The sequence below is a fragment of the Macrotis lagotis genome, chromosome 1 (genome assembly GCF_037893015.1).
Source record: "Macrotis lagotis isolate mMagLag1 chromosome 1, bilby.v1.9.chrom.fasta, whole genome shotgun sequence".
NCBI classification, from domain to species: domain Eukaryota; kingdom Metazoa; phylum Chordata; class Mammalia; order Peramelemorphia; family Peramelidae; genus Macrotis; species Macrotis lagotis.
This window is the reverse complement of record NC_133658.1, coordinates 122,819,178-122,838,096: the sequence shown is the minus strand read 5'-3', so window position 1 is coordinate 122,838,096 and position 18,919 is coordinate 122,819,178. Positions and strand designations below refer to the sequence as shown.

The window sequence follows — 18,919 nt, the reverse complement described above, 5'->3', positions numbered from 1 at the left end:
AAGAGAAATAAAAAACATTTTTCATGAAATTCTTTGATAATTGTACTATTATGGTGAAGCAGTAGACTTTCAAATGAACATTTACCTTGCAAACCACCATATATAACACATACTAAAATTAGAAATTAATTATGGTCTATTATGCTTTTCAATTATGTCTAAAAATTGAGAACAATCCAGAAACTGGTAAATACATAATTGGATGAGGAGGCTACCCAAATAAAGATGGGTTAGTCCAGTGTGATACAGCTATTATGGAAGGTGTCTCTGGTCGATTTGGAGCAGTAGCAGCCTTACCTGGGTATGTGAAGAATTTTGTTAAGGTAAATGTGTTAATGCTAAATATGCTTGTTAGAGTTTACAGTGACTGTTCATTTCACTATGTCTATAAGAGGGAAACAGTTGTATATAAAATCTTTTAAGACATGTAATCAAAATTCACATGATTATTAACTAATGACTCTTGGGGGCGGCTAGGTGGCATAGTGGATAAAGCACCAGCCCTGGAGTCAGGAGTACCTGGGTTCAAATCCGGTCTCAGACATTTAATAATTACCTAGCTGTGTGGCCTCGGGCAAGCCACTTGACCCCATTGCCTTGCAAAAACCTAAAAAAAACAAAAACAAAAACTAATATGACTCTTGTTTCATCTATTTATATACAGCATATACATGTAAACTGATCCCCTATTCACATACATGAGTGTACACACTGATAAGTAATAACTTGCTATTAAGCCATATTGTGCCTTTGACTTCCTACTGTCCTACCTCTTAAAGAGTTTCAACCTTTTCAATTAAACTTTCCCTTTCCCATGTTTTCCATCACTCCAATTACACTGTTAAATATCATGCCTAAATGACCATAGTCTTGAAAAGTTTGTTAAACAGGACTGCCTCCACTAGCTTATTTCTTTTTTGTTTCATAGCCAAATTTCTTTAATTATTGGCTCATATTTGCTACTTCTCCTTTCTTTCTGCTTCCTCTCTACCCATCCCCCTATAATTCAGTTCCCTTTCTCATTTCCCTACTGAACTAGCTTCCTGGAGGTCATTAATGACTCACAGTCCTCAGATCTAATGGCTTTTTGTCAGTCAGTGTTCAGTCTCCATTTTAAAAATAACAATTAACCACATCTTTGAAACTTATAGCTTTCCTGACTCTCCTTTTACCTTAATCTCCTTTACCATCTCTTCTTCTTTCTACCCCCTAATTCTGAAAGGAAGGAGTTCCATGACTAGCCCTTTTCAATTCCCTAAAACTCTCCTCTGGACAGTTAGATCCTCTCACAACTTCATTTTTACCTGTATACATGTGACTTCCAAATCTTTATTTGTAGACCTTTTCTTTCTCTTAGACTTTTCCCAAGACTTTCTGCCAAGATCTCTTAAAACCTTAAGCTTAGGGTGAGGAGGAGAAAGGACTACACAGAATAATTAAAATCTCTCTTCTCAGTTGTAGCCCTTTAATAATTTGAAAACAGCACAATTAAGCAGAAGGCTTCCTTAAGCTTTATTCATTTCTTTATTTTTAAACCATATTTTCTAGTATATTTCTCATCCTTTACCCCTTTGCCTACCTTCAGATTAAAGTGAAAGAATATCAATCACTGTTGATTTGATTTGATGGATTTTTCTCACTTTTTGTTGAATTTCTCTTTTTCTTTACAAGAGATGGTGGGGGTGGCTAGGTGATGCAATGGATAGAGCACCAGCCCTGGAGTCAGGAGTACCTGAGTTCAAATCCAGACTCAGACACTTAGTAATTACCTAGTTGTGTGACCTTGGGCAAGTCACTTAACCCCATTGCCTTGCAAAAATCTAAGGGGGAAAGAAAACAATTAGAAAGAGATGGTGGTAAGGAGCTATAATTCTCCTTGAAGATTTTAACTGTTTTCCACTTCTGCCTTTATATACCCTGTTTTGCACACAGGAAAAGCGTATTAAATATTTGTTGAATTGAAGAAAGAAGAGATATCATATCCTTTCCCCTAGCCCAGTCTTGTCTTCCCTAAACACTTTCTCTAAATTATGATTTTTTTCCATCATCACTATCAAACAATCCCAGACTTATCAGTACTCCTAGAAGTGGTTACTGGAATATATACAATATTTCAAATATGGTCCAGACAAAGCAGAATGGGCACTTTCTGGTCCTCAACACTACCCCTCTCCACCTGCTCCAAGATCTCCTTAGGTTTCTTTTGGCTCTTGTAGCTGTCACACTATTGACCCATTGAGCTTTCAGTGCATTGAAATGTCTGGATTGTTTTTTAGTTAGCTTGATAATCCAATCATATCTTCTCTATTCAGTATTAACAGAATTGTTTTTTTTCTCCAAATATAAGATTTTACATTTACTCCTATTCACTTTGATGGGGATTTTTTTTTTTATATTTAATGTAACGTTCTAGTCTGCCAAGATATTTTCTCACCTGATTTCATCTCAGTTCATTAGCCATTCCTCCCAATTTTGTGTCATATACCAATTTAATAAGCATGACATTTATATCTTTATTCCTTGGCAAAAATGTTAAACAGCACAAGCTAAGCACGGATCCTAGGAACACCCTACCAAAGACCTCATAGCTACTCCTTGGATCTCACCTTTCAACCCATTCTAAATTCAAGTAACAGTACTTTTGTCTAACCCACATTCTGCCTACAAGAATAGAATGAGAAACTATGCCAAATGCTTTGATAAATTTAAATTTAGAGCATTCCCGTAAACCAAAGGTATCTAACATACAGCCCAGTGGCTGCCCAAATCAGATTTCAATATAATTGGGAAATATTTAACAAAATAAATAAAAATACAATGGAATATAGATAATATCAACATGTGGTTTTCTAAGTCAGTATCATCTACAGCAGGGTTGTCTAAAATTCGACCTGCAGGCATGTGGCCCCAATGCAATTTTATGTGACTTCCTGTGGGTTTACTAAATGCTTTAATGAAGCCGAGCTACCATACTAAAATGCTCACTAGCTCTCACTAAAATGGCAAATCAAAACATATGGTCTGAATAGCCCTGGTCCATAGGAATTCATGTTCAGGTTATTGAGCTCCTTTTCTATTAGATTTTGACATTGTTGCCAAAGCATCAATCTAACAGACTTATCACAAAAAGAAAAGATTTTTCATCTTGGACACAATTATCTTTTTTATTATTTTTATTTTTATTGGATTTTATAATTTTCCCCTTAATCTTGCTTCCCTCCCCCCTCCACCCCACACAGAAGGCAGTCTGATAGTCTTTACTTTGTTTCCATGCTATACATTGATCAAAATTAAATGTGTTGAGAGAGAAATTATATCCTGTAGGAAAAAATAAAATATAAAAGATAGGAAAATTACATACAACTTTTTTTTGCAAGGCAAATGGGGTTAAGTGGCTTGCCCAAGGCCACACAGCTAGGTAATTATCAAGTGTCTGAGACCGGATTTGAACCCAGGTACTCGTGACTCCAAGGCTGGTGCTTTATCCACTGCGCCACCTAGCTGCCCCTACGTACAATTTTTTAAAAAATTAAAGGTACACTACTGGGTCTGTACCCTGAAGACATTATGAAAAAGGGTAAAATCATAACTTGTACAAAGATATTCATAGCAACTCTGTTTGTGGTGGCAAAGAATTGGAAATCAAATAAATGTCCTTCAATTGGGGAATGGCTTAACAAACTATGGTATATGTGTCATGGAATACTATTGTTCTATTAGAAACCAGGAGGGAAGCCAGGAGGGATTTGCATGAACTGATGCTGAGTGAGATGAGCAGAACCAGAAAAACACTGTACATCCTAACAGCAACATGGGGGTGATGATCAACCTTGATGGACTTGTTCATTCCATCAGTGCAACAATCAGGGACAATTTGGGCCTATCTGCAATGGAGAATCCCATCTATATCTAGAGAAAGAATTGGGAAGTTTGAACAAAGACCAAGGACTATTACCTTTAATTTAGAAAAAACAACAAACTGATATCTTATTATATAATCTTGCTATCTCTTATACTTAATGTTTCTTAAGGATATGATTTCTCTCTCATCACATTCAATTTGTATCAATGTATACCATGGAAACAATGTAAAGACTAACAAGACTGCCTTCTGTGGGGGTGGGGGAGGGAAGTAAGATTAGGGGAAAAATTGTAAAACTCAAAATAAATAAAAAAAATTAAATTAAAGGTACTAGTCTTTGGTCTTTGTTCAAACTCCACAATTCTTTCTCTGGATATAGATGGTATTCTCCATTGCACATACCCTAAAATTATCCCTGATTGTTGCACTGATGAGATGAACAAGTCCATTAAGATTGATCAACAACCCCATGTAGCTGTTAGGGTGTACAGTGTTCTTCTGGTTCAGCTCATCTGGCTCAGCATCATTTTATGCAAATCCTTCCAGGCTTCTCTGAATTCCCATCCCTCCTGGTTTCTAATAGAACAATAGGCACATTCTTAACTTAATGAATCAATGCTGGTTTTTTGTGACCACTACTTTCTTTTCTAGATATTTACTAATAATCTCATTTATAATAGACAACTCATATAGAGTGGATTCTCAGTAAATAGTGTTCCAGTGAACAATTAAAAAGCAAAAAGAACAGAGAAACTATAGGCCTCACAGAAAAAAAGAAATAATTGGTTTCATTTATTGTAAAATTTACAGAACAACATAAATCATGAAATGGGAAGAAGGAAGAAAAATTCTAATTCTAATCTCCACTGGCTACTGCAGCTACTACCACCTGTATTGAGTCTCTACTACTTCTGACATCCTCTGCTCACTTCTTTTTACTTTTCTCCATTTTTTGTCTTGTGTTGCCTACTTCTTCTCCCTAGTATTTGAACTTTCACATGAAAAGTCTACTTTTATAAATGTCACCAGGTAATCAGAAAAAAAGCAATCACCTTTCCTTTTGATTGGTGAACTGAGCAGTCATAGAGTGTTAAATGTTGGTTCTCTTACTTTGTTCAATTGTTTTAATTACTCCTTGATGCTCTTTGCAATCAGAAATAGTTTCCATTTTTCTCCCTTTACTTCTGGATCCAGAGACATTCTAACTGCTTAAAGGGTGCCACAAAGTTGATCATTTCTATAATTGGTAATCTTATATAGATAGCCCCTTAAAGGGAAATAAGTATTTTGTATTAAATGACAGGAAAAAAAGATAGTATGCATGATTTAAGTAAAAATAGCTGGTTGGAAAAAAATAAAGAATTGAATACATCAGGGAACCTTGAAATATGATAACATATCTAGGACTCTAGATTAAAAGTATATTGCAAAAAAAAGTATATTGCCAGTAAAGCACTGGAAAGTTTCAGAAGCTATATACATTTTTAAAATTGAAGATGCATAACAGAATATTCTTTGATACATAATGATTGCTTGGGGGCTTCTATAGTAGTATAATTAAAAAGCATCCCTGGTCAAGCTCAGGCTGTCCTTTAGCAGAAACAGCAAGGAGATGAAGGACAGCAGATCAGATTTTAATATCATTAAAGTGCCTTTCCACCACTCCTTATCTTTAGCTCAGCTCAATTGGCATAGCTGTTGAATGTGTTACTCAGCAAACCAGGGTACTTCATTTGATTTTATGCTCAGACTCTTCACTTTTTTATTTAAAAAAGATATATTTTTTAGTTTTCAAATCAGTCATATAATGGCAAGCTTCTGTTGAAATAACTCAATGATTGCCCCTTGAAAGGTACTTTGGGATATCCAGAGATGTCTGGCTTTACCCAGAATATACTTGTGACTAGTCCTCTGTAGTTTGTGCTCTTTTTTCCTAGGGATATGAATAAGCCTTTTTGTACTGCTTCTGAAGAATGATAAATCAGTTTCTGCACAGAGACATTATACACTTATAACAGAAGTTCCAGCAATATCAGCTGGTTTATATTTATAATTTTGAAGACTTCATGGAAGCCCTGATAACTATGACAAAAGATCTTATCAAAAAATATTATGGATGGTAAGTTTACCAATTATTACAGCTTGTACTTCCATTTATGAATACTGTTAGAAATACCAAAATATCATTGCTACTGGTATTCTGAACATGATACAATTTTGAAGTTTATTGTAATATAAAAAGTCAGGAGCACCATAACTCCTGGGGAATAGGGCCTAAAATAATGCCTGGTGATTAATAATATACTTAATAAATGCTTATTGAGTGATTCATTCTGATGATCTATAATAAGTATATTCTCTCAAAGTAATCACTTATTTAGGATGTCTAATATTGCTATAATTCTCTTTAGCTTAATCTACGATATTGTGGAGAATGCACTTCCCAATTGTTTCAGATCTATCAGTAAAAATTCTCTGCTTGCAAGTTAAAGATAGAATTGTTCTCTGGACCTACTCTTTTAATTCCTGTAACATGTAGTGATACAGATTCACAAAAGTCTTGTTCCAGTTCTTCATCATGGCATTGAGGCAGTGAATGGAAAACCTGAGTTCAGATCCAACTTGAGACATTTCCAAGCTGTGTGAACCTGGACAAGTCACTTAACCTTTGTCTACCTCAATTTCCTCATCTGTAAAATGAGGATAATAATGACTCTTGTCTCTCAGGATTGTTGTGAGGATCAAATAAGACAACAACAACAACAACAACAATAATAATAATAATAATAACACATAGTAAGTTCTATATAAATGTTAATTATAATCATCATCATTATTATTAAATTTAGCCATAGACATTTAATAGCTATGTGACTCTAGGTAAGTTTCTTCATCTATAAAATGAGGATAACACTAGTGCCCATTTTACCAGGTTGTTGTGAGGACATGAGAAGTGTCAAGTGCTTTGCAAACCTTATAAAACCCTTTACAAATATTAGGTAATTCTGAGGTTTTGAAGTGGAGCATGCTGTAGTCACTGTCAGTCCTAACAAGCTGGAATGGCATTGGGCTTGGACCAAATGAATGTGTGTCAGGCCCTCTACCACAGCTGGGATACAAACAAGTGAGCAAGGCAAGACCCTCCCAAGGGATACTAGGCATGTCAGGGAACTAGTGTTGGGAAGAAAGGAAGCCTCCCTGAGGGGATGCAGGTATCTTAGGAACTGTCCAACAAGTCATATGTGTGGTAGCCCGATTCTGGATGAGAGACAGTGATAGCTTACCTCTTGAAGCCCTTGGACCCAGGTATGAGAACCTGAGTTGCTGGGAAGATGAAGAAGACCAGAATGCAATGCCTTGACCTGGAGCTGCCTGCATAGAGGGATGGGGGGGGGGGGGGTCTGCTCCAGACAAGATGAAGTTAAAGCTTACCCAAAGGCCAGTGCAGTTTGCTGAATTTTTGTAGTCTGAGGACCAAAGTTTGTAGTCTTATGTTCAAGGAAGTTTCTCACTAATTTGTCTGTGTGGTGGTGAGGTGTTTTTTTTTGCTGCTACCAACGCTTGACAGACCATCTACTTAGTTATAAAAGGGATTGCAGTGTTCATCAGTAGAAGTGAATCCTCACACTAATGAAATTTCACATCCCCAAACCATTGAAACAACAAGTGACTCAGTGGGCAGAATCTTGTCATAGATCATTATAAATAATTAAGTTTAGTTGACTCTTGGGGTTTTGTTTGGGAGTCTCTTCATGACCTCCACATTCAAGAGAATCCCAGAATATATCACCTAAGAAATATCCCAAATTGCAATGTTGAGAGCTAGTACTGTTCTGTAATAAAAGAGCAGTGCTTTCCTCAGAGTCCTGATTCTTGTTGTAGAATTGAATTCTCTGTGCTTTTTGTAACCTCTCAAATCCTTTATATGTTTAGGGTAGTTGGATGCAGTTCATGGTGATGCAGACACAATTCTCAGAGATTTTAGATGAATATTATTTTAAAACCAGTATTCTTAGCCTTCAGTTGGGAGGACATCTCATTTTTATTTAGAATCTGCTTCAGATATAAAGCAATATAGATTGGATTTAAGAGAAAAATCAAAGTTTCATTTTGTACTTTAGATTTTTATTATAGTAGCTTTAAACAATAATAACTAGTTGCTTTTGAAAGATTAGTTTGTCTTCAAATTTTTCTTTCTTATAAGCTTAAACAAAATTTCAATACAAAGAAAAACTGAAAAGTGGGTATAGGATACTATGAACATCTATTTTACAATTTTAGATGGTTTTTTTTAAAATGTATGCCAAATTTAGCACATTAATAACAAATCTGAACTTCCTTCTGCTCAATTTTATGAATTTTAAAAATATTTCTTTGACACTTTTTTGGTATCCCTATCACTATTTACCATCTCTGTATCCCCAAATGGAACCCTTCCCCTGGTAACAAAAAATTAATTTCATGTACTACCTGATTATAACCTCTCTATCAAAAAAGTGAAGCATCCTTCATCATCAGTTTGTAAATCATGATCAGAGTTGCACTGCATTGATCAGAGTTCTGAAGTCTTTCAAAAAATTTTTTTCTATGCATTATTTTGGTCATTGTGTAATATGTTCCATTGATTACACTTATATCATTTTGCATTATCTCTCTTACAAATTTTTACAAGTATCTGAATTTTCCACATTCATCTTTTCCTATAGCAAAGTAATATTCAATTCCATTCATATACCATAATTCTCTCAGCCATTCCTCAGTTGATGGGCACTCTTTTTTTTCTATTTCTTTGGTACAACAAAAGATATTACTGCAAATATTTTTATCTATGTGTCCTTTCCCTCTGAGTTGGGCATCTTTTTCAAATAATTTTTTTCTGCACTAATTTAAAAAAAATTAATTCTTTGTCAATTCAATCTGTAATACCTAGATTTATACACAGTATAAAGTAAAATGAGAGTCAATTCTTTTCTTTTCTCCTTTGTTCTTCACTTAGAATTCTCTTAGCAGTAAAAGGGAACTCTACATATAAAAAATATATTGTAAAATCTATAATAGGGTAAAAATAAATTATTCCAGCAATAAAAAAATGAAATATCTTTGACAGTCAATTTGGATACTATCCTTGCCATTCAGAATGGCATGATCCTCACCTAAAGATTTGGGTCTATGTAGATCAGGTTTAGTCTGGGGGATTTCTCCCATGTCACTCTCTTTTTTACTCATTCCTCTGCCTGCAGGTGAGAACTCTTGGAGTTACTAAAGAGTTCCCTTTCTAAGTGAACCCACCCTCACTTGTGTAGTACTGTCCTGATATAGTTCCTCCCATAGGATACAGAAAGGCATGGAGGGCACTAGAGAGTTGACCACCTCCAATCAGGGCCTGCACAATACCCATAACTCACAAGAACATGATCTATATTTGCCTCTCCACATAATAACTTTGACCCTTGCTTGAAGATCAGAAAGGAAACTCTAGATGGTAGAAACTGTTTCTTTTTATCTTTGTATCCCTTTCACCTAGCACATTTCATGTTCCTAAATGCTTTAAAGAACACATATTGACAGATTAATTGAAAGAGGAAGGGTGATTCAAGGCTCCAGGGCCTTGAAAGAAATGGAAATCAAAAGCCTTATAGGGATTGGATTTGCCTAAAATGAAAATCAGCTCTTCCCAGTCACACCATCTGCAGCCTCCTATATAGCTTATTTCTGCTTGATTCAATTCATCTGATTCTTTAGTTCTAAGCTTTACCCAAAGGCCAGTTTCAGTTTGGATGTTTAAATCTTTTCTACTATTTAACATTTGCTTTTAAAAAAAATCATTGAATCATGATTATATTTAATGTGACAATTTTTGTAATAGTAGAGTGTAAGAATCTTGAAAACAATGGCTGTCTAATTTTTAAAATTTATTTCTTCAGGACCTAGCACAGTGCCCAGCACTTAGTAAATATTTCATAAACTCTTGTCCATTGATTGCTCTTTTTAGAACTCAGTGCCAGGATACAGGGAAGGATAGGAAAAAACCTAAGACAGCTCTTTAAGGATATTGTAGAAATAAGCATTTATGAAATAATTAGGTAACACTGGTCTAGAGAATAAGAGTTATAGGAATTCATCCAAAAGACTCATGGTGAAAAATACTATCCATTTCCAGGGAGAGAAGTGATGAACTCTGACTGCAGATTGAAGCATAATTTTTTTCATTTTGCTTAATTTTTGTTTTTTTCCAGCATGTATAATATAGAAATGTTTTACATGATTTCACAGGTATAATAGATATCATATTGCTTATCTTCTTAATGAGTAGGGGAGGTAAGAGAGGGAAAGAATTTGAAACTCAAAATTTGAATGTTAAGAAATTTTAAGAGTTGCAGAAAGTGGGGCGGCTAGGTGGCGCAGTGGATAAAGCCCTGGAGTTAGGAGTACCTGAGTTCAAATCCGGCCTCAGACACTTAATAATTACCAGCTGTGTGGCCTTGGGCAAGCCACTTAACCCCATTGCCTTGCAAAAACCTAAAATAAAAGAGTTGCAGAAAGTAAGAGAAATATAACTGTATCCTTTATATAATCAGTACATAGAAATAACATCATAATACTTTATTATCTTAAAAAGAATTGGAACTCCCCTTGCTGTGGCTCGAAAGGTAATGGAGAAATCAGTTCATAGTCTGCTTGTTGGTGAAGGGACCGTGGCTTTTGCAAGAGAAGGTTTTATCATGGAAGATAATGAACAAATGCTAAGTAAGCACAGTGTAAATGCTTATAAGGTAATGAACTTGACTCATGCTTTGAACTTTGAACTCATGATCAAATGCATTTTTATAGTCAAAAGTATTTATTAAGACCAGTCATTCGCTTATTTCATGACTTCAACTTGAGAATAAATAGTTTGGTTTTATACTATTTTATCCTTTGACATAGAATTAATCAGTTAAATACTTGTTAGGTTCTTAATTTGTTGTTTAGAGGTATTAGAGACAGTCCCTCCCCTCAAGAAGCTTGCAGCAGTCTAATTGAAAGGGTTTCATTTGGTTTCTTCTCCATGAGTTAAAATATTAAAAAATAAATAAATAAACATTTATATAGTATTTTAAGGTTTGCAAGCATTACATATATTATCTCATTTGATTCTATTCTACTCATTTTCTGACTACAGGAATATTTGGGGGGAAAAGCCAGCCTCTCTGGGCATGATACCTTAGGTAATTAATTCATTTATTGAGGGTATTTTTATATGTTAATGGTAAAAAGCAAGGTCAGACATATAAATTATAAATGTGACTTTAGGGATTCAAAAAGTTAGCATTTCTGAACTTTGTAATTTCATTCTGAGCAGTCATTTACAAACCAAGAGAATATAACTAAAAGTATCTATCTGATACTTGTTAGGGACACTAGGAAATTATAATGTGACAAATCTTCACCAAACTATGTCCAATTTCCTTAATGAAAATCTAGTTAATCATCATCATTAATATGTGTGAGGTACTTTCTGTGTTTTAGTTAAGATTAGACCCATGTGAACCTTTCTGTTCATCATACACTTGACTCCTTTCTAGGGCTCTACAATCTAACAACTCTGGCTTTCTTTCTGTTTTTTAGTCTCCCCACTATGTTCCTTTGTATTGGTCATCACCCATGCCTGGAATGTGCTCTCTCCTAGCCTCTGCCTCCTGGATCCATTTACTTCCTTTAGCTCAGGGCTCAAATCCCACTTTTCTTCTGCAGGAGGTATTTCCCAGGACCTCCCCCTTCTAGAATCTTCCTTTAGCTCTGGAATCACCTCCCATTTTCACTGTTTATGTCTGTGTTTACAAAATTGTTTTTATGCTGTCACCCCATTTGAATAGGATCTCCTTGAGGGTAGGAACCCAGTTTTTTTTTTAACATTCTTGAATTCCCCAGTGCTTTGTACAGTCCCTGTCCCTTAGTATATGTTTAGTAAATGCTTGTTGTCAGAAAATGACCATGGAGAAAAATTGTTTTGCCTTACACACACACACACACATGTTTATAGACCACTATATTAATTTACACATTAATAACCTAGTCACATACTCCTTAACAATCTTATATCTTTGTTATTCTGAGACTTTCTGAGGAGAAACATTTTTGATTATGTGCAATTTAGATTATTATCACAAAGTAGTATACCCTGATTCATATCACATTCATCACATTTCCTGTTATAATTCTGTATACCTATTTTGTAAATATTTCTTATGAATTCTTGATGAGGAAATAAATTTAAACATATAGATTATATGGGGATTTTTCTATTTAAATGTGCAACTCAGTCATATTTTTAAAAATAGAATGTAATGGAATTATTACACAGCACATGAAAACCTAAAAACTTTAATCTTTTTTTAGTTACTTAAATTATTCATTAATCAAAATTAATTTTATGTATCTATGAGACAGTTTATCTTCTAAACAGTCATACAAAATCTAAAAAAATCAGGTTGATTTCCTGAGGGATTAGTGAATTATATCTAACAGAGCATCATTCTTATCAGCAATGAAATTCTAGACTTCCAGCAAATAGTTTCAGAAGAAAGGTTGAGTAATTGAGACATATTTTACTTTGTGAAATGACAGTCTTTAATCTAGTCATTTTAATTGGCTGAATGGTCATCTACAAATTCAGAAACATGTCAGACATGAATCAGATATCATTTTCAGAACAATGCTGCTAGAGTTGTGATTCCATTTCTTTTTTTACATTTTCCTTATAGAACTCATTGCCTTGGATATTCTTGGAAACATAACTGTTGGTAAGAAAAGATTAAATGTGGTATTTTGTCTCTGTGAAAAAAAGAATAAAATGAGAATTTGGAAAGAGAAAATTTAGCAGAATGTATGATCAAGGCATAGATGTTTGTCCTTCATTTTCTAAGAAGACCATGACATCAGGGAGGTGATGGCACAACAAGCACATGAATTGGATCTGAGTGAGGGAGGATTGTGTGCTGTCACCAGCCTCACTTCCTCCCTGGAGCCATCTAGGTCCAGTGACCAGACATGAATCAGGACGACTGGAGATGGCCCTAGATGTGAGGTAGTCAGGGTTAAGTAACTTGCCCAAGGTCACATAGCTAGTGTCACGTGTCTGAGGCTGAATTGGAATTCCTGTCCTCCTAACTCCAAGACCAGTGCTCTATCCATTGCATCACCTAACTGCCCCTTCAAAGCATGGAAAAGAAAGAATGGAACTTTAATTTGCCTCTCTTTTTTTTTCTTTCTTTCTGTAGTTTGAAGGGAAAACAAACTTCAAATAAAATTTCAACTTTTTCTCTATAAGGTATATCTACATCAGGGTCTCCCTTTAAGTATCCTGGAAGAGTAGGAGATTCACCTTTGCCAGGGTGTGGTCTATATGCAGATTATCAGGTAAATTTTCTTTGTTATGCTTTATTAGTCTTAAAATTATTGGGGAAGATGGGGAGGAAATCCCAAACCCTGTGCATAGCTTAACCTACTGCCAGCGATCCACCCCAAAAAATAAGGGGAAAGATCACAAGATTGGGCCTAAAGGAAAATGTATAAGGAGGTCTGCTTCCCTGGCACTCTTTTTCTTTATCTGTAAAATGAGAGGAGTTTTTGAGATACTTTCTAGTTTTAAATCTCTGATCCCATCATCATTCTCCTTAAAGAGTATATCTTTGAATAAATTATGCATACAAGTGCAGAGAAAAGTAGATGGCATTTAAGCTGCTTTATAGATGTAGGAGAGTGGAATAGTTCAACACATGCTAATGTCTATTCTTAGAACATAAGGCAAATTAATAAAAAAAAAAAAGTATTGTAACTTCAAGAATAAATCCTGAATCTGCATATGCCTAGCAGAACCCAACATTATACTTTGATTGTGCTTCTTGTAGGATTTCCTTTATCTATCTTTAGGCTTTCCCTGAATAACCACTATATGTTAGTAGGAAACTTGTCGATTACTAGCAGAAGCCAGAATTGGCCAGAAACCAAGAAGTGTTGATCTTCTTCATCCTTGTATTTTCTTCCCATTTCAGTTATCTATATTAATCTGTGATTGACCAGTCTTTGACTCTACTCCCTCACTCCTCCTGAGGGATAGGAGGATCATGTGGTAATTCCTACCACTCAACTATAATAGGTCTTTTTTTTTTTTTAAAGGTTTTTGCAAGGCAAACGGGGTTAAGTGGCTTGCCCAAGGCCACACAGCTAGGTAATTATTAAGTGTCTGAGACCGGATTTGAACCCAGGTACTCCTGACTCCAGGGCTGGTGCTTTATCCACTGTGCCACCTAGCTGCCCCTATAATAGGTCTTTTTGAACAAGAATTATGTGCCTTCTTTGTTTTTGGTAGCCCCTAGTCTTTTGTATGTAGTAGATATTCACATGAAGCTTTACATACTTTAAATCATTGAATTCTTTACCTGACCTTTCTACCTTCTGATTTTTCCCCCCTTAAGGCTAGATAATCAACATAAGAATAAATCATGCCCTAATCAATAGCATTTGCTAACCTTCACGGATCATTCATTTGCTCTGGAGCCAAGTAGACATTGGAATCAAAATGAACCTGAGCCTAGAGTCCTGAATCTTAACATGCTTTCTTTTTAAGCCTAAAATCACTCAACCCCTTTTAGCCCCAGTAACTCTCTAAGACTTCAAGTTGCAAATTGCTTATATTCCTTGGTGAACAAAGTGAAGGAAGTTTGGTGAAGGAAGCTTCTTCAGTGGAAGTTTCCCATTCCAATGAAATCACAGGTCCTCAAAAAAATTTTAATGGAGTCTTAGAACTTCAGAGTAGGAAGAAGGAACTTTTGAGACATCTATCATCTGATCCAGTGGTCCAGTTAGAACAAGGTAACTGAAGCTAGTGAGGTGAAAGAATTTGCTCAGGATTCCAGAGTTTGGAATGACCTACCTGACTCTTGAATCCAGTTTACCTGATTCCCAGCCAGTTCTCTGTTCTGTGCTCTGTGACATATTTTCCTAATCAAATACCCAAGAAAGAAAATGTAGGTCAGGCTTTTCCTGGAGGGGAAACTTCCTTCCTCAAAAAAATTCTAGTTTATTTTCACAATTTCTTCTATTACATTTTCTTCTACTTCTTGTTCACCAAGCACAAACAATATTTAAATTAAATGTATAAATATGCATGGAACTTCTTTAATAAAGATAAAGTATGCAAATGATATTTCTTATTCCTTTTTTTAGGGAATTCAGTAACATATTAACATCACAGATTATTCTTCATTTTAGGTTGTAAAGACATGAGAGTTGGTTTTTTTTTTAAGGTTTTTGCAAAGCAAATGGGGTTAAGTGGCTTGCCCAAGGCCACACAGTTAGGTAATTATTAAGTGTCTGAGGCCGGCTTTGGACTCAGGTACTCCTGACTCCAGGGCTGGTGCTCTATCCATTGTGCCACCTAGCCACCCCAACATGAGAGTTTTTTAAAAATTAATGAGTTCATGCTTCAAAATTTAGTAGAAAATTTAAGAAGTCAATGTTTTTGACCCTCATTGAATCTTCATACTTGATACCTACGCTGGCAAAAATTTTCATTGATCTACTTGGTGAAGGTCTGTATTTCCTAGGCCATCTTTTGTTATCTGCAAATGCCTGCTTTTATTTGTTCCTTTGAACCTATTTAATTTCCTTTACCTGTCATATGGTTTTAACAGATGTGTCTTTAACTCTATTCTTTCAAACTGTTTCATCATTCTTGAAAATGGTCTGCTTTTGAAGTTTTAGGGTGATCAGTCATATGTAATGTTGGACAATAGAAGTAAAAACTAAAGGGGGAAAAAGACATCTTAATTAGACATCTTAACTAATAGTTATATTTTCCAATGTATATTTTCTTTTAAATGGTTTAAGAAATTATAACTTAAAGAGTAGCTTAAAAATTACGGTCTACTAAATTTCAACTTTTTTAATACAGAGTAAACATTTTAAAAATATGGAAAGTATCGGAATATAACATGCTTTCTATTCTGTTTCATTGGTTTGTTTTTATGCTGACTTTTCAGTATCTAGAATTTTGTTTTAAAATATTGACTGAATGTGTTCTTGCTGATAGACTTCTTAAATGTAATAATTTCACCACAGTAAAATTGTCAAAATAGTTTGCTGCTTAAAAAAATAATTTAATGTTTTTTTTCTCTTAACTTTAGGTTGGGGCAGCAGCAGGTATGTAAATATATACAGAAATTAAAAAGGATCACTCTCTGTATGAAATGAAAAATGATCTTTATATAAAGGATATCTCTAGGGCTAAAAACCTCAAGGACCCAAAGTGTTTAATATAATAATGATAGTCCATCTATTCAATCACCATCAAAAAATACATACACACACACACACACACACACACACACACACACACACACACATATATATATATATATATATATATATATATATATGCACATACATTTTCAAAGAAGACCATGACATCAGGGAGGTGATGCCGTGACAAGCACATAAATTAGATTTGATTGAGGGGACCTATGCTAAGTCACCAGCCCCACTTTCTTCTCCTGAGCCATCTAGGTCCAGTGAATAGATACGAGTCAGGATGACTGGAGATGGCCCTGGTTTTGAGGCAATCAGAGTTAAATGATTTGCCCAAGGTCACACAGCTAGTAAGAGCCAAGATTTGAGCTCCTGTCCTCTTGACTCCAAGGGCTGTTCTCTATCCACTGAACCACCTAACTGCCCTATTAATTATTGATGCTCACTATTATAGGGAGATCAGTTGATTAACAATCAATTATTAAACATTTCTATGTACCAGGCACAGTTGAAAGAATACAGGGCAAGAATGAAGTCATCTTTGTCCATAAGAAACTAAAGTTCTGTTGAAGGAGACAACAGAGACACATAGTATAAAATAAGTACAAGATAATTTTAAGAAAAAAAAACACTATCAGTTAAGAGGGTGGGAGGAAGTGTTAAAGTAGAAGATGGTGCTTGAGTTGAGTCTTCAAAGAAATGAGGGTTTCTAACAGACAGAGGTGAAAAGGGAGTGAACAGTCTTTGGACCGAGTTAATGGATGTCCTGTGTGAGGAACAAGAAGTGCCTGGTTGAACCATAGAGTATGTGGAGGAGAGCAACGGGTAACAAAGTTAGAAAGATATCTTGGGACTAGTTTTTATGTGGAAACCAAGAAGTGATTGTTTTCCCTAAATGTTATAAGGAGTCTAGAGTTTGTTGAGCTGAGAAATGAAATGGTCCAGATTACTTTAGAGATATCATTTTGAGAAACAAATATGGACGATAGTTTGGAGAGGTAGAAATGAGGTAGGGAGACAATTTCAGTAGTCCAGCCAAGAAAGCAGTCAGTCAGCAAGCATTATTAAACACCTGCTCTGTGCCAGCCTTTCTACAAGACTTGATGAGGGATTGAACTCATAGGTACTTATTTGTGGCCAATAGATGTAGAGTTGGATCAACAAGAGTTGGCAAATGATTGGAGATAATGGAGAAGAAAAGTGAAAGGTCAAGGATGACTCCATGATTATGAATTCTAAATGACTAGATTAGATTTGTTCTTAGAAGAAATAAGGACATTTGCAAGAAATGTAACTTTGAAGGACAAGATAATAATAATAAATGTGAGAATGATTAGTAATTAAATTAATTTAATTAAATTAATAATTAAAATAATGAGTTCACAAAGAGAATCAAAGCACATCCTTGGAGTATACTCACAGAGAACAGGACCTGCACAGAGGACTGAGAAGATAAAACAGGTAAGAGAAGAACTCAAAGAGTAGGATCACAAAAACTCAAAAGTGATAAGAGTATCCATGAGAAGAGGTGGTCATCAGTGTCAGATGTTGCAGAGTTTGATATGGATGTGGAGAAAAGACTATTAAATTTGTCAATTAAAGAAATCATTGCTAATTTTGAAGAGAGAACAGTTTCATTTGAACGATGGAAAGAGACTCCAAGAGATCAAGAAGAGGGAATGAAAAAAAGAAAGTAAATAACTTTTTCTAGGAATTTGACTGTCAAAGTAGAGAAGTAGGATGAAAGTTTGAGGGTCAGTTGAGATTTCTTTAAGGATGGAAAGACCTGGCATTATTTATAGGTAAAAGGGAATGAGTCAGCAGATTGAAAATTAGTAAGAAGGAATGATTGTAGGCAGTCTGGGAAAGGATAGGATCCAAAGAATGGAAGGACTACCATCTCTGAAGAAGAGCTATCTCCTCTTCAGAACTGGAATGAAAAACGAGATATTTGGGGATGATGTTAAGGGTTTTTGAGATGTAGCCTCATGACGTTTGGAATGAAATGGAATACTCAGATATTTCAAGGATCTGGCCTCTCCAGTTGTCTAGGAGGATATTTTCTTCTAGATATTAAAACATGTATTTTTAGGTAGTAATCAAAAAGGTTAACTAAATGATTTCATTTTGTTTGGTGCTTTAAGAATGTTACAAATCTACCCACTACAGAATCCTACTTTGATACCAAGAAATATGTTCCATCTCTTCATTCTTTGGGTGTGAATAAATTTAATTTATTATGCATACAAATTTCTTTATAAGATTTTATATTGGATAAGTTCTATCATCACTTTGATTGTAACTATTCAAAAGATGATTTTCTTTTACTAAGATAGTTATTATAATTTTGCAAAGTTTTAGAAGAAACTCAGAACAAATTTTCTGCAGGGAAAATTAGTCTTTTAGCTACCTTTTAAAAATAAAGCTAGAAAAAGTCCCTAGAAAATGGCCTCAACACACATAGAGAGAGAAAGTCCACTCTGCCTCTGAGGTAACTCCCTTATTTAAAACAACCCAACCAAAAAATCATTACCAAAAACCATGATTATGGAGATTTTAAAAAATATTTTTCAGATTTAGCTCCCTTCAGGAATCTTCATCCAGATTTGTGAATACCTACTCACCTGCCTAATTTTTTTTTTTTTGGCAAGGCAATGGGCCTAAGTGACTTGCCACAGCTAGGTAATTGTTAAGTGTCTGAGGCCGAATTTGAACACAGGTACTGCTGACTCCAGGGCTGGTGCTCTATTCACTGTGCCATCTAGGTGC

At 35.1% G+C, this 18,919-nt stretch overlaps 1 protein-coding gene across 4 annotated transcripts in view; it reads left to right on the top strand.

Moving 5' to 3' along the window:
* LOC141502572 (N(4)-(Beta-N-acetylglucosaminyl)-L-asparaginase-like) overlaps positions 1-18,919 on the top strand; it is an 80,407-nt gene that overhangs the window by 35,167 nt on the left and 26,321 nt on the right. For 3 of the 4 annotated variants that reach the window (XM_074207390.1, XM_074207376.1, XM_074207366.1), the window contains exons 2-4: positions 12,607-12,645; positions 13,173-13,261; positions 16,030-16,045. The exons of the other annotated variant lie outside the window; for it this stretch is intronic. In XM_074207390.1, the coding sequence (XP_074063491.1) occupies positions 12,607-12,645; positions 13,173-13,261; positions 16,030-16,045 (144 nt within the window). The remainder of the gene's footprint in view (positions 1-12,606; positions 12,646-13,172; positions 13,262-16,029; positions 16,046-18,919) is intronic. 4 annotated transcript variants of the gene reach the window in all.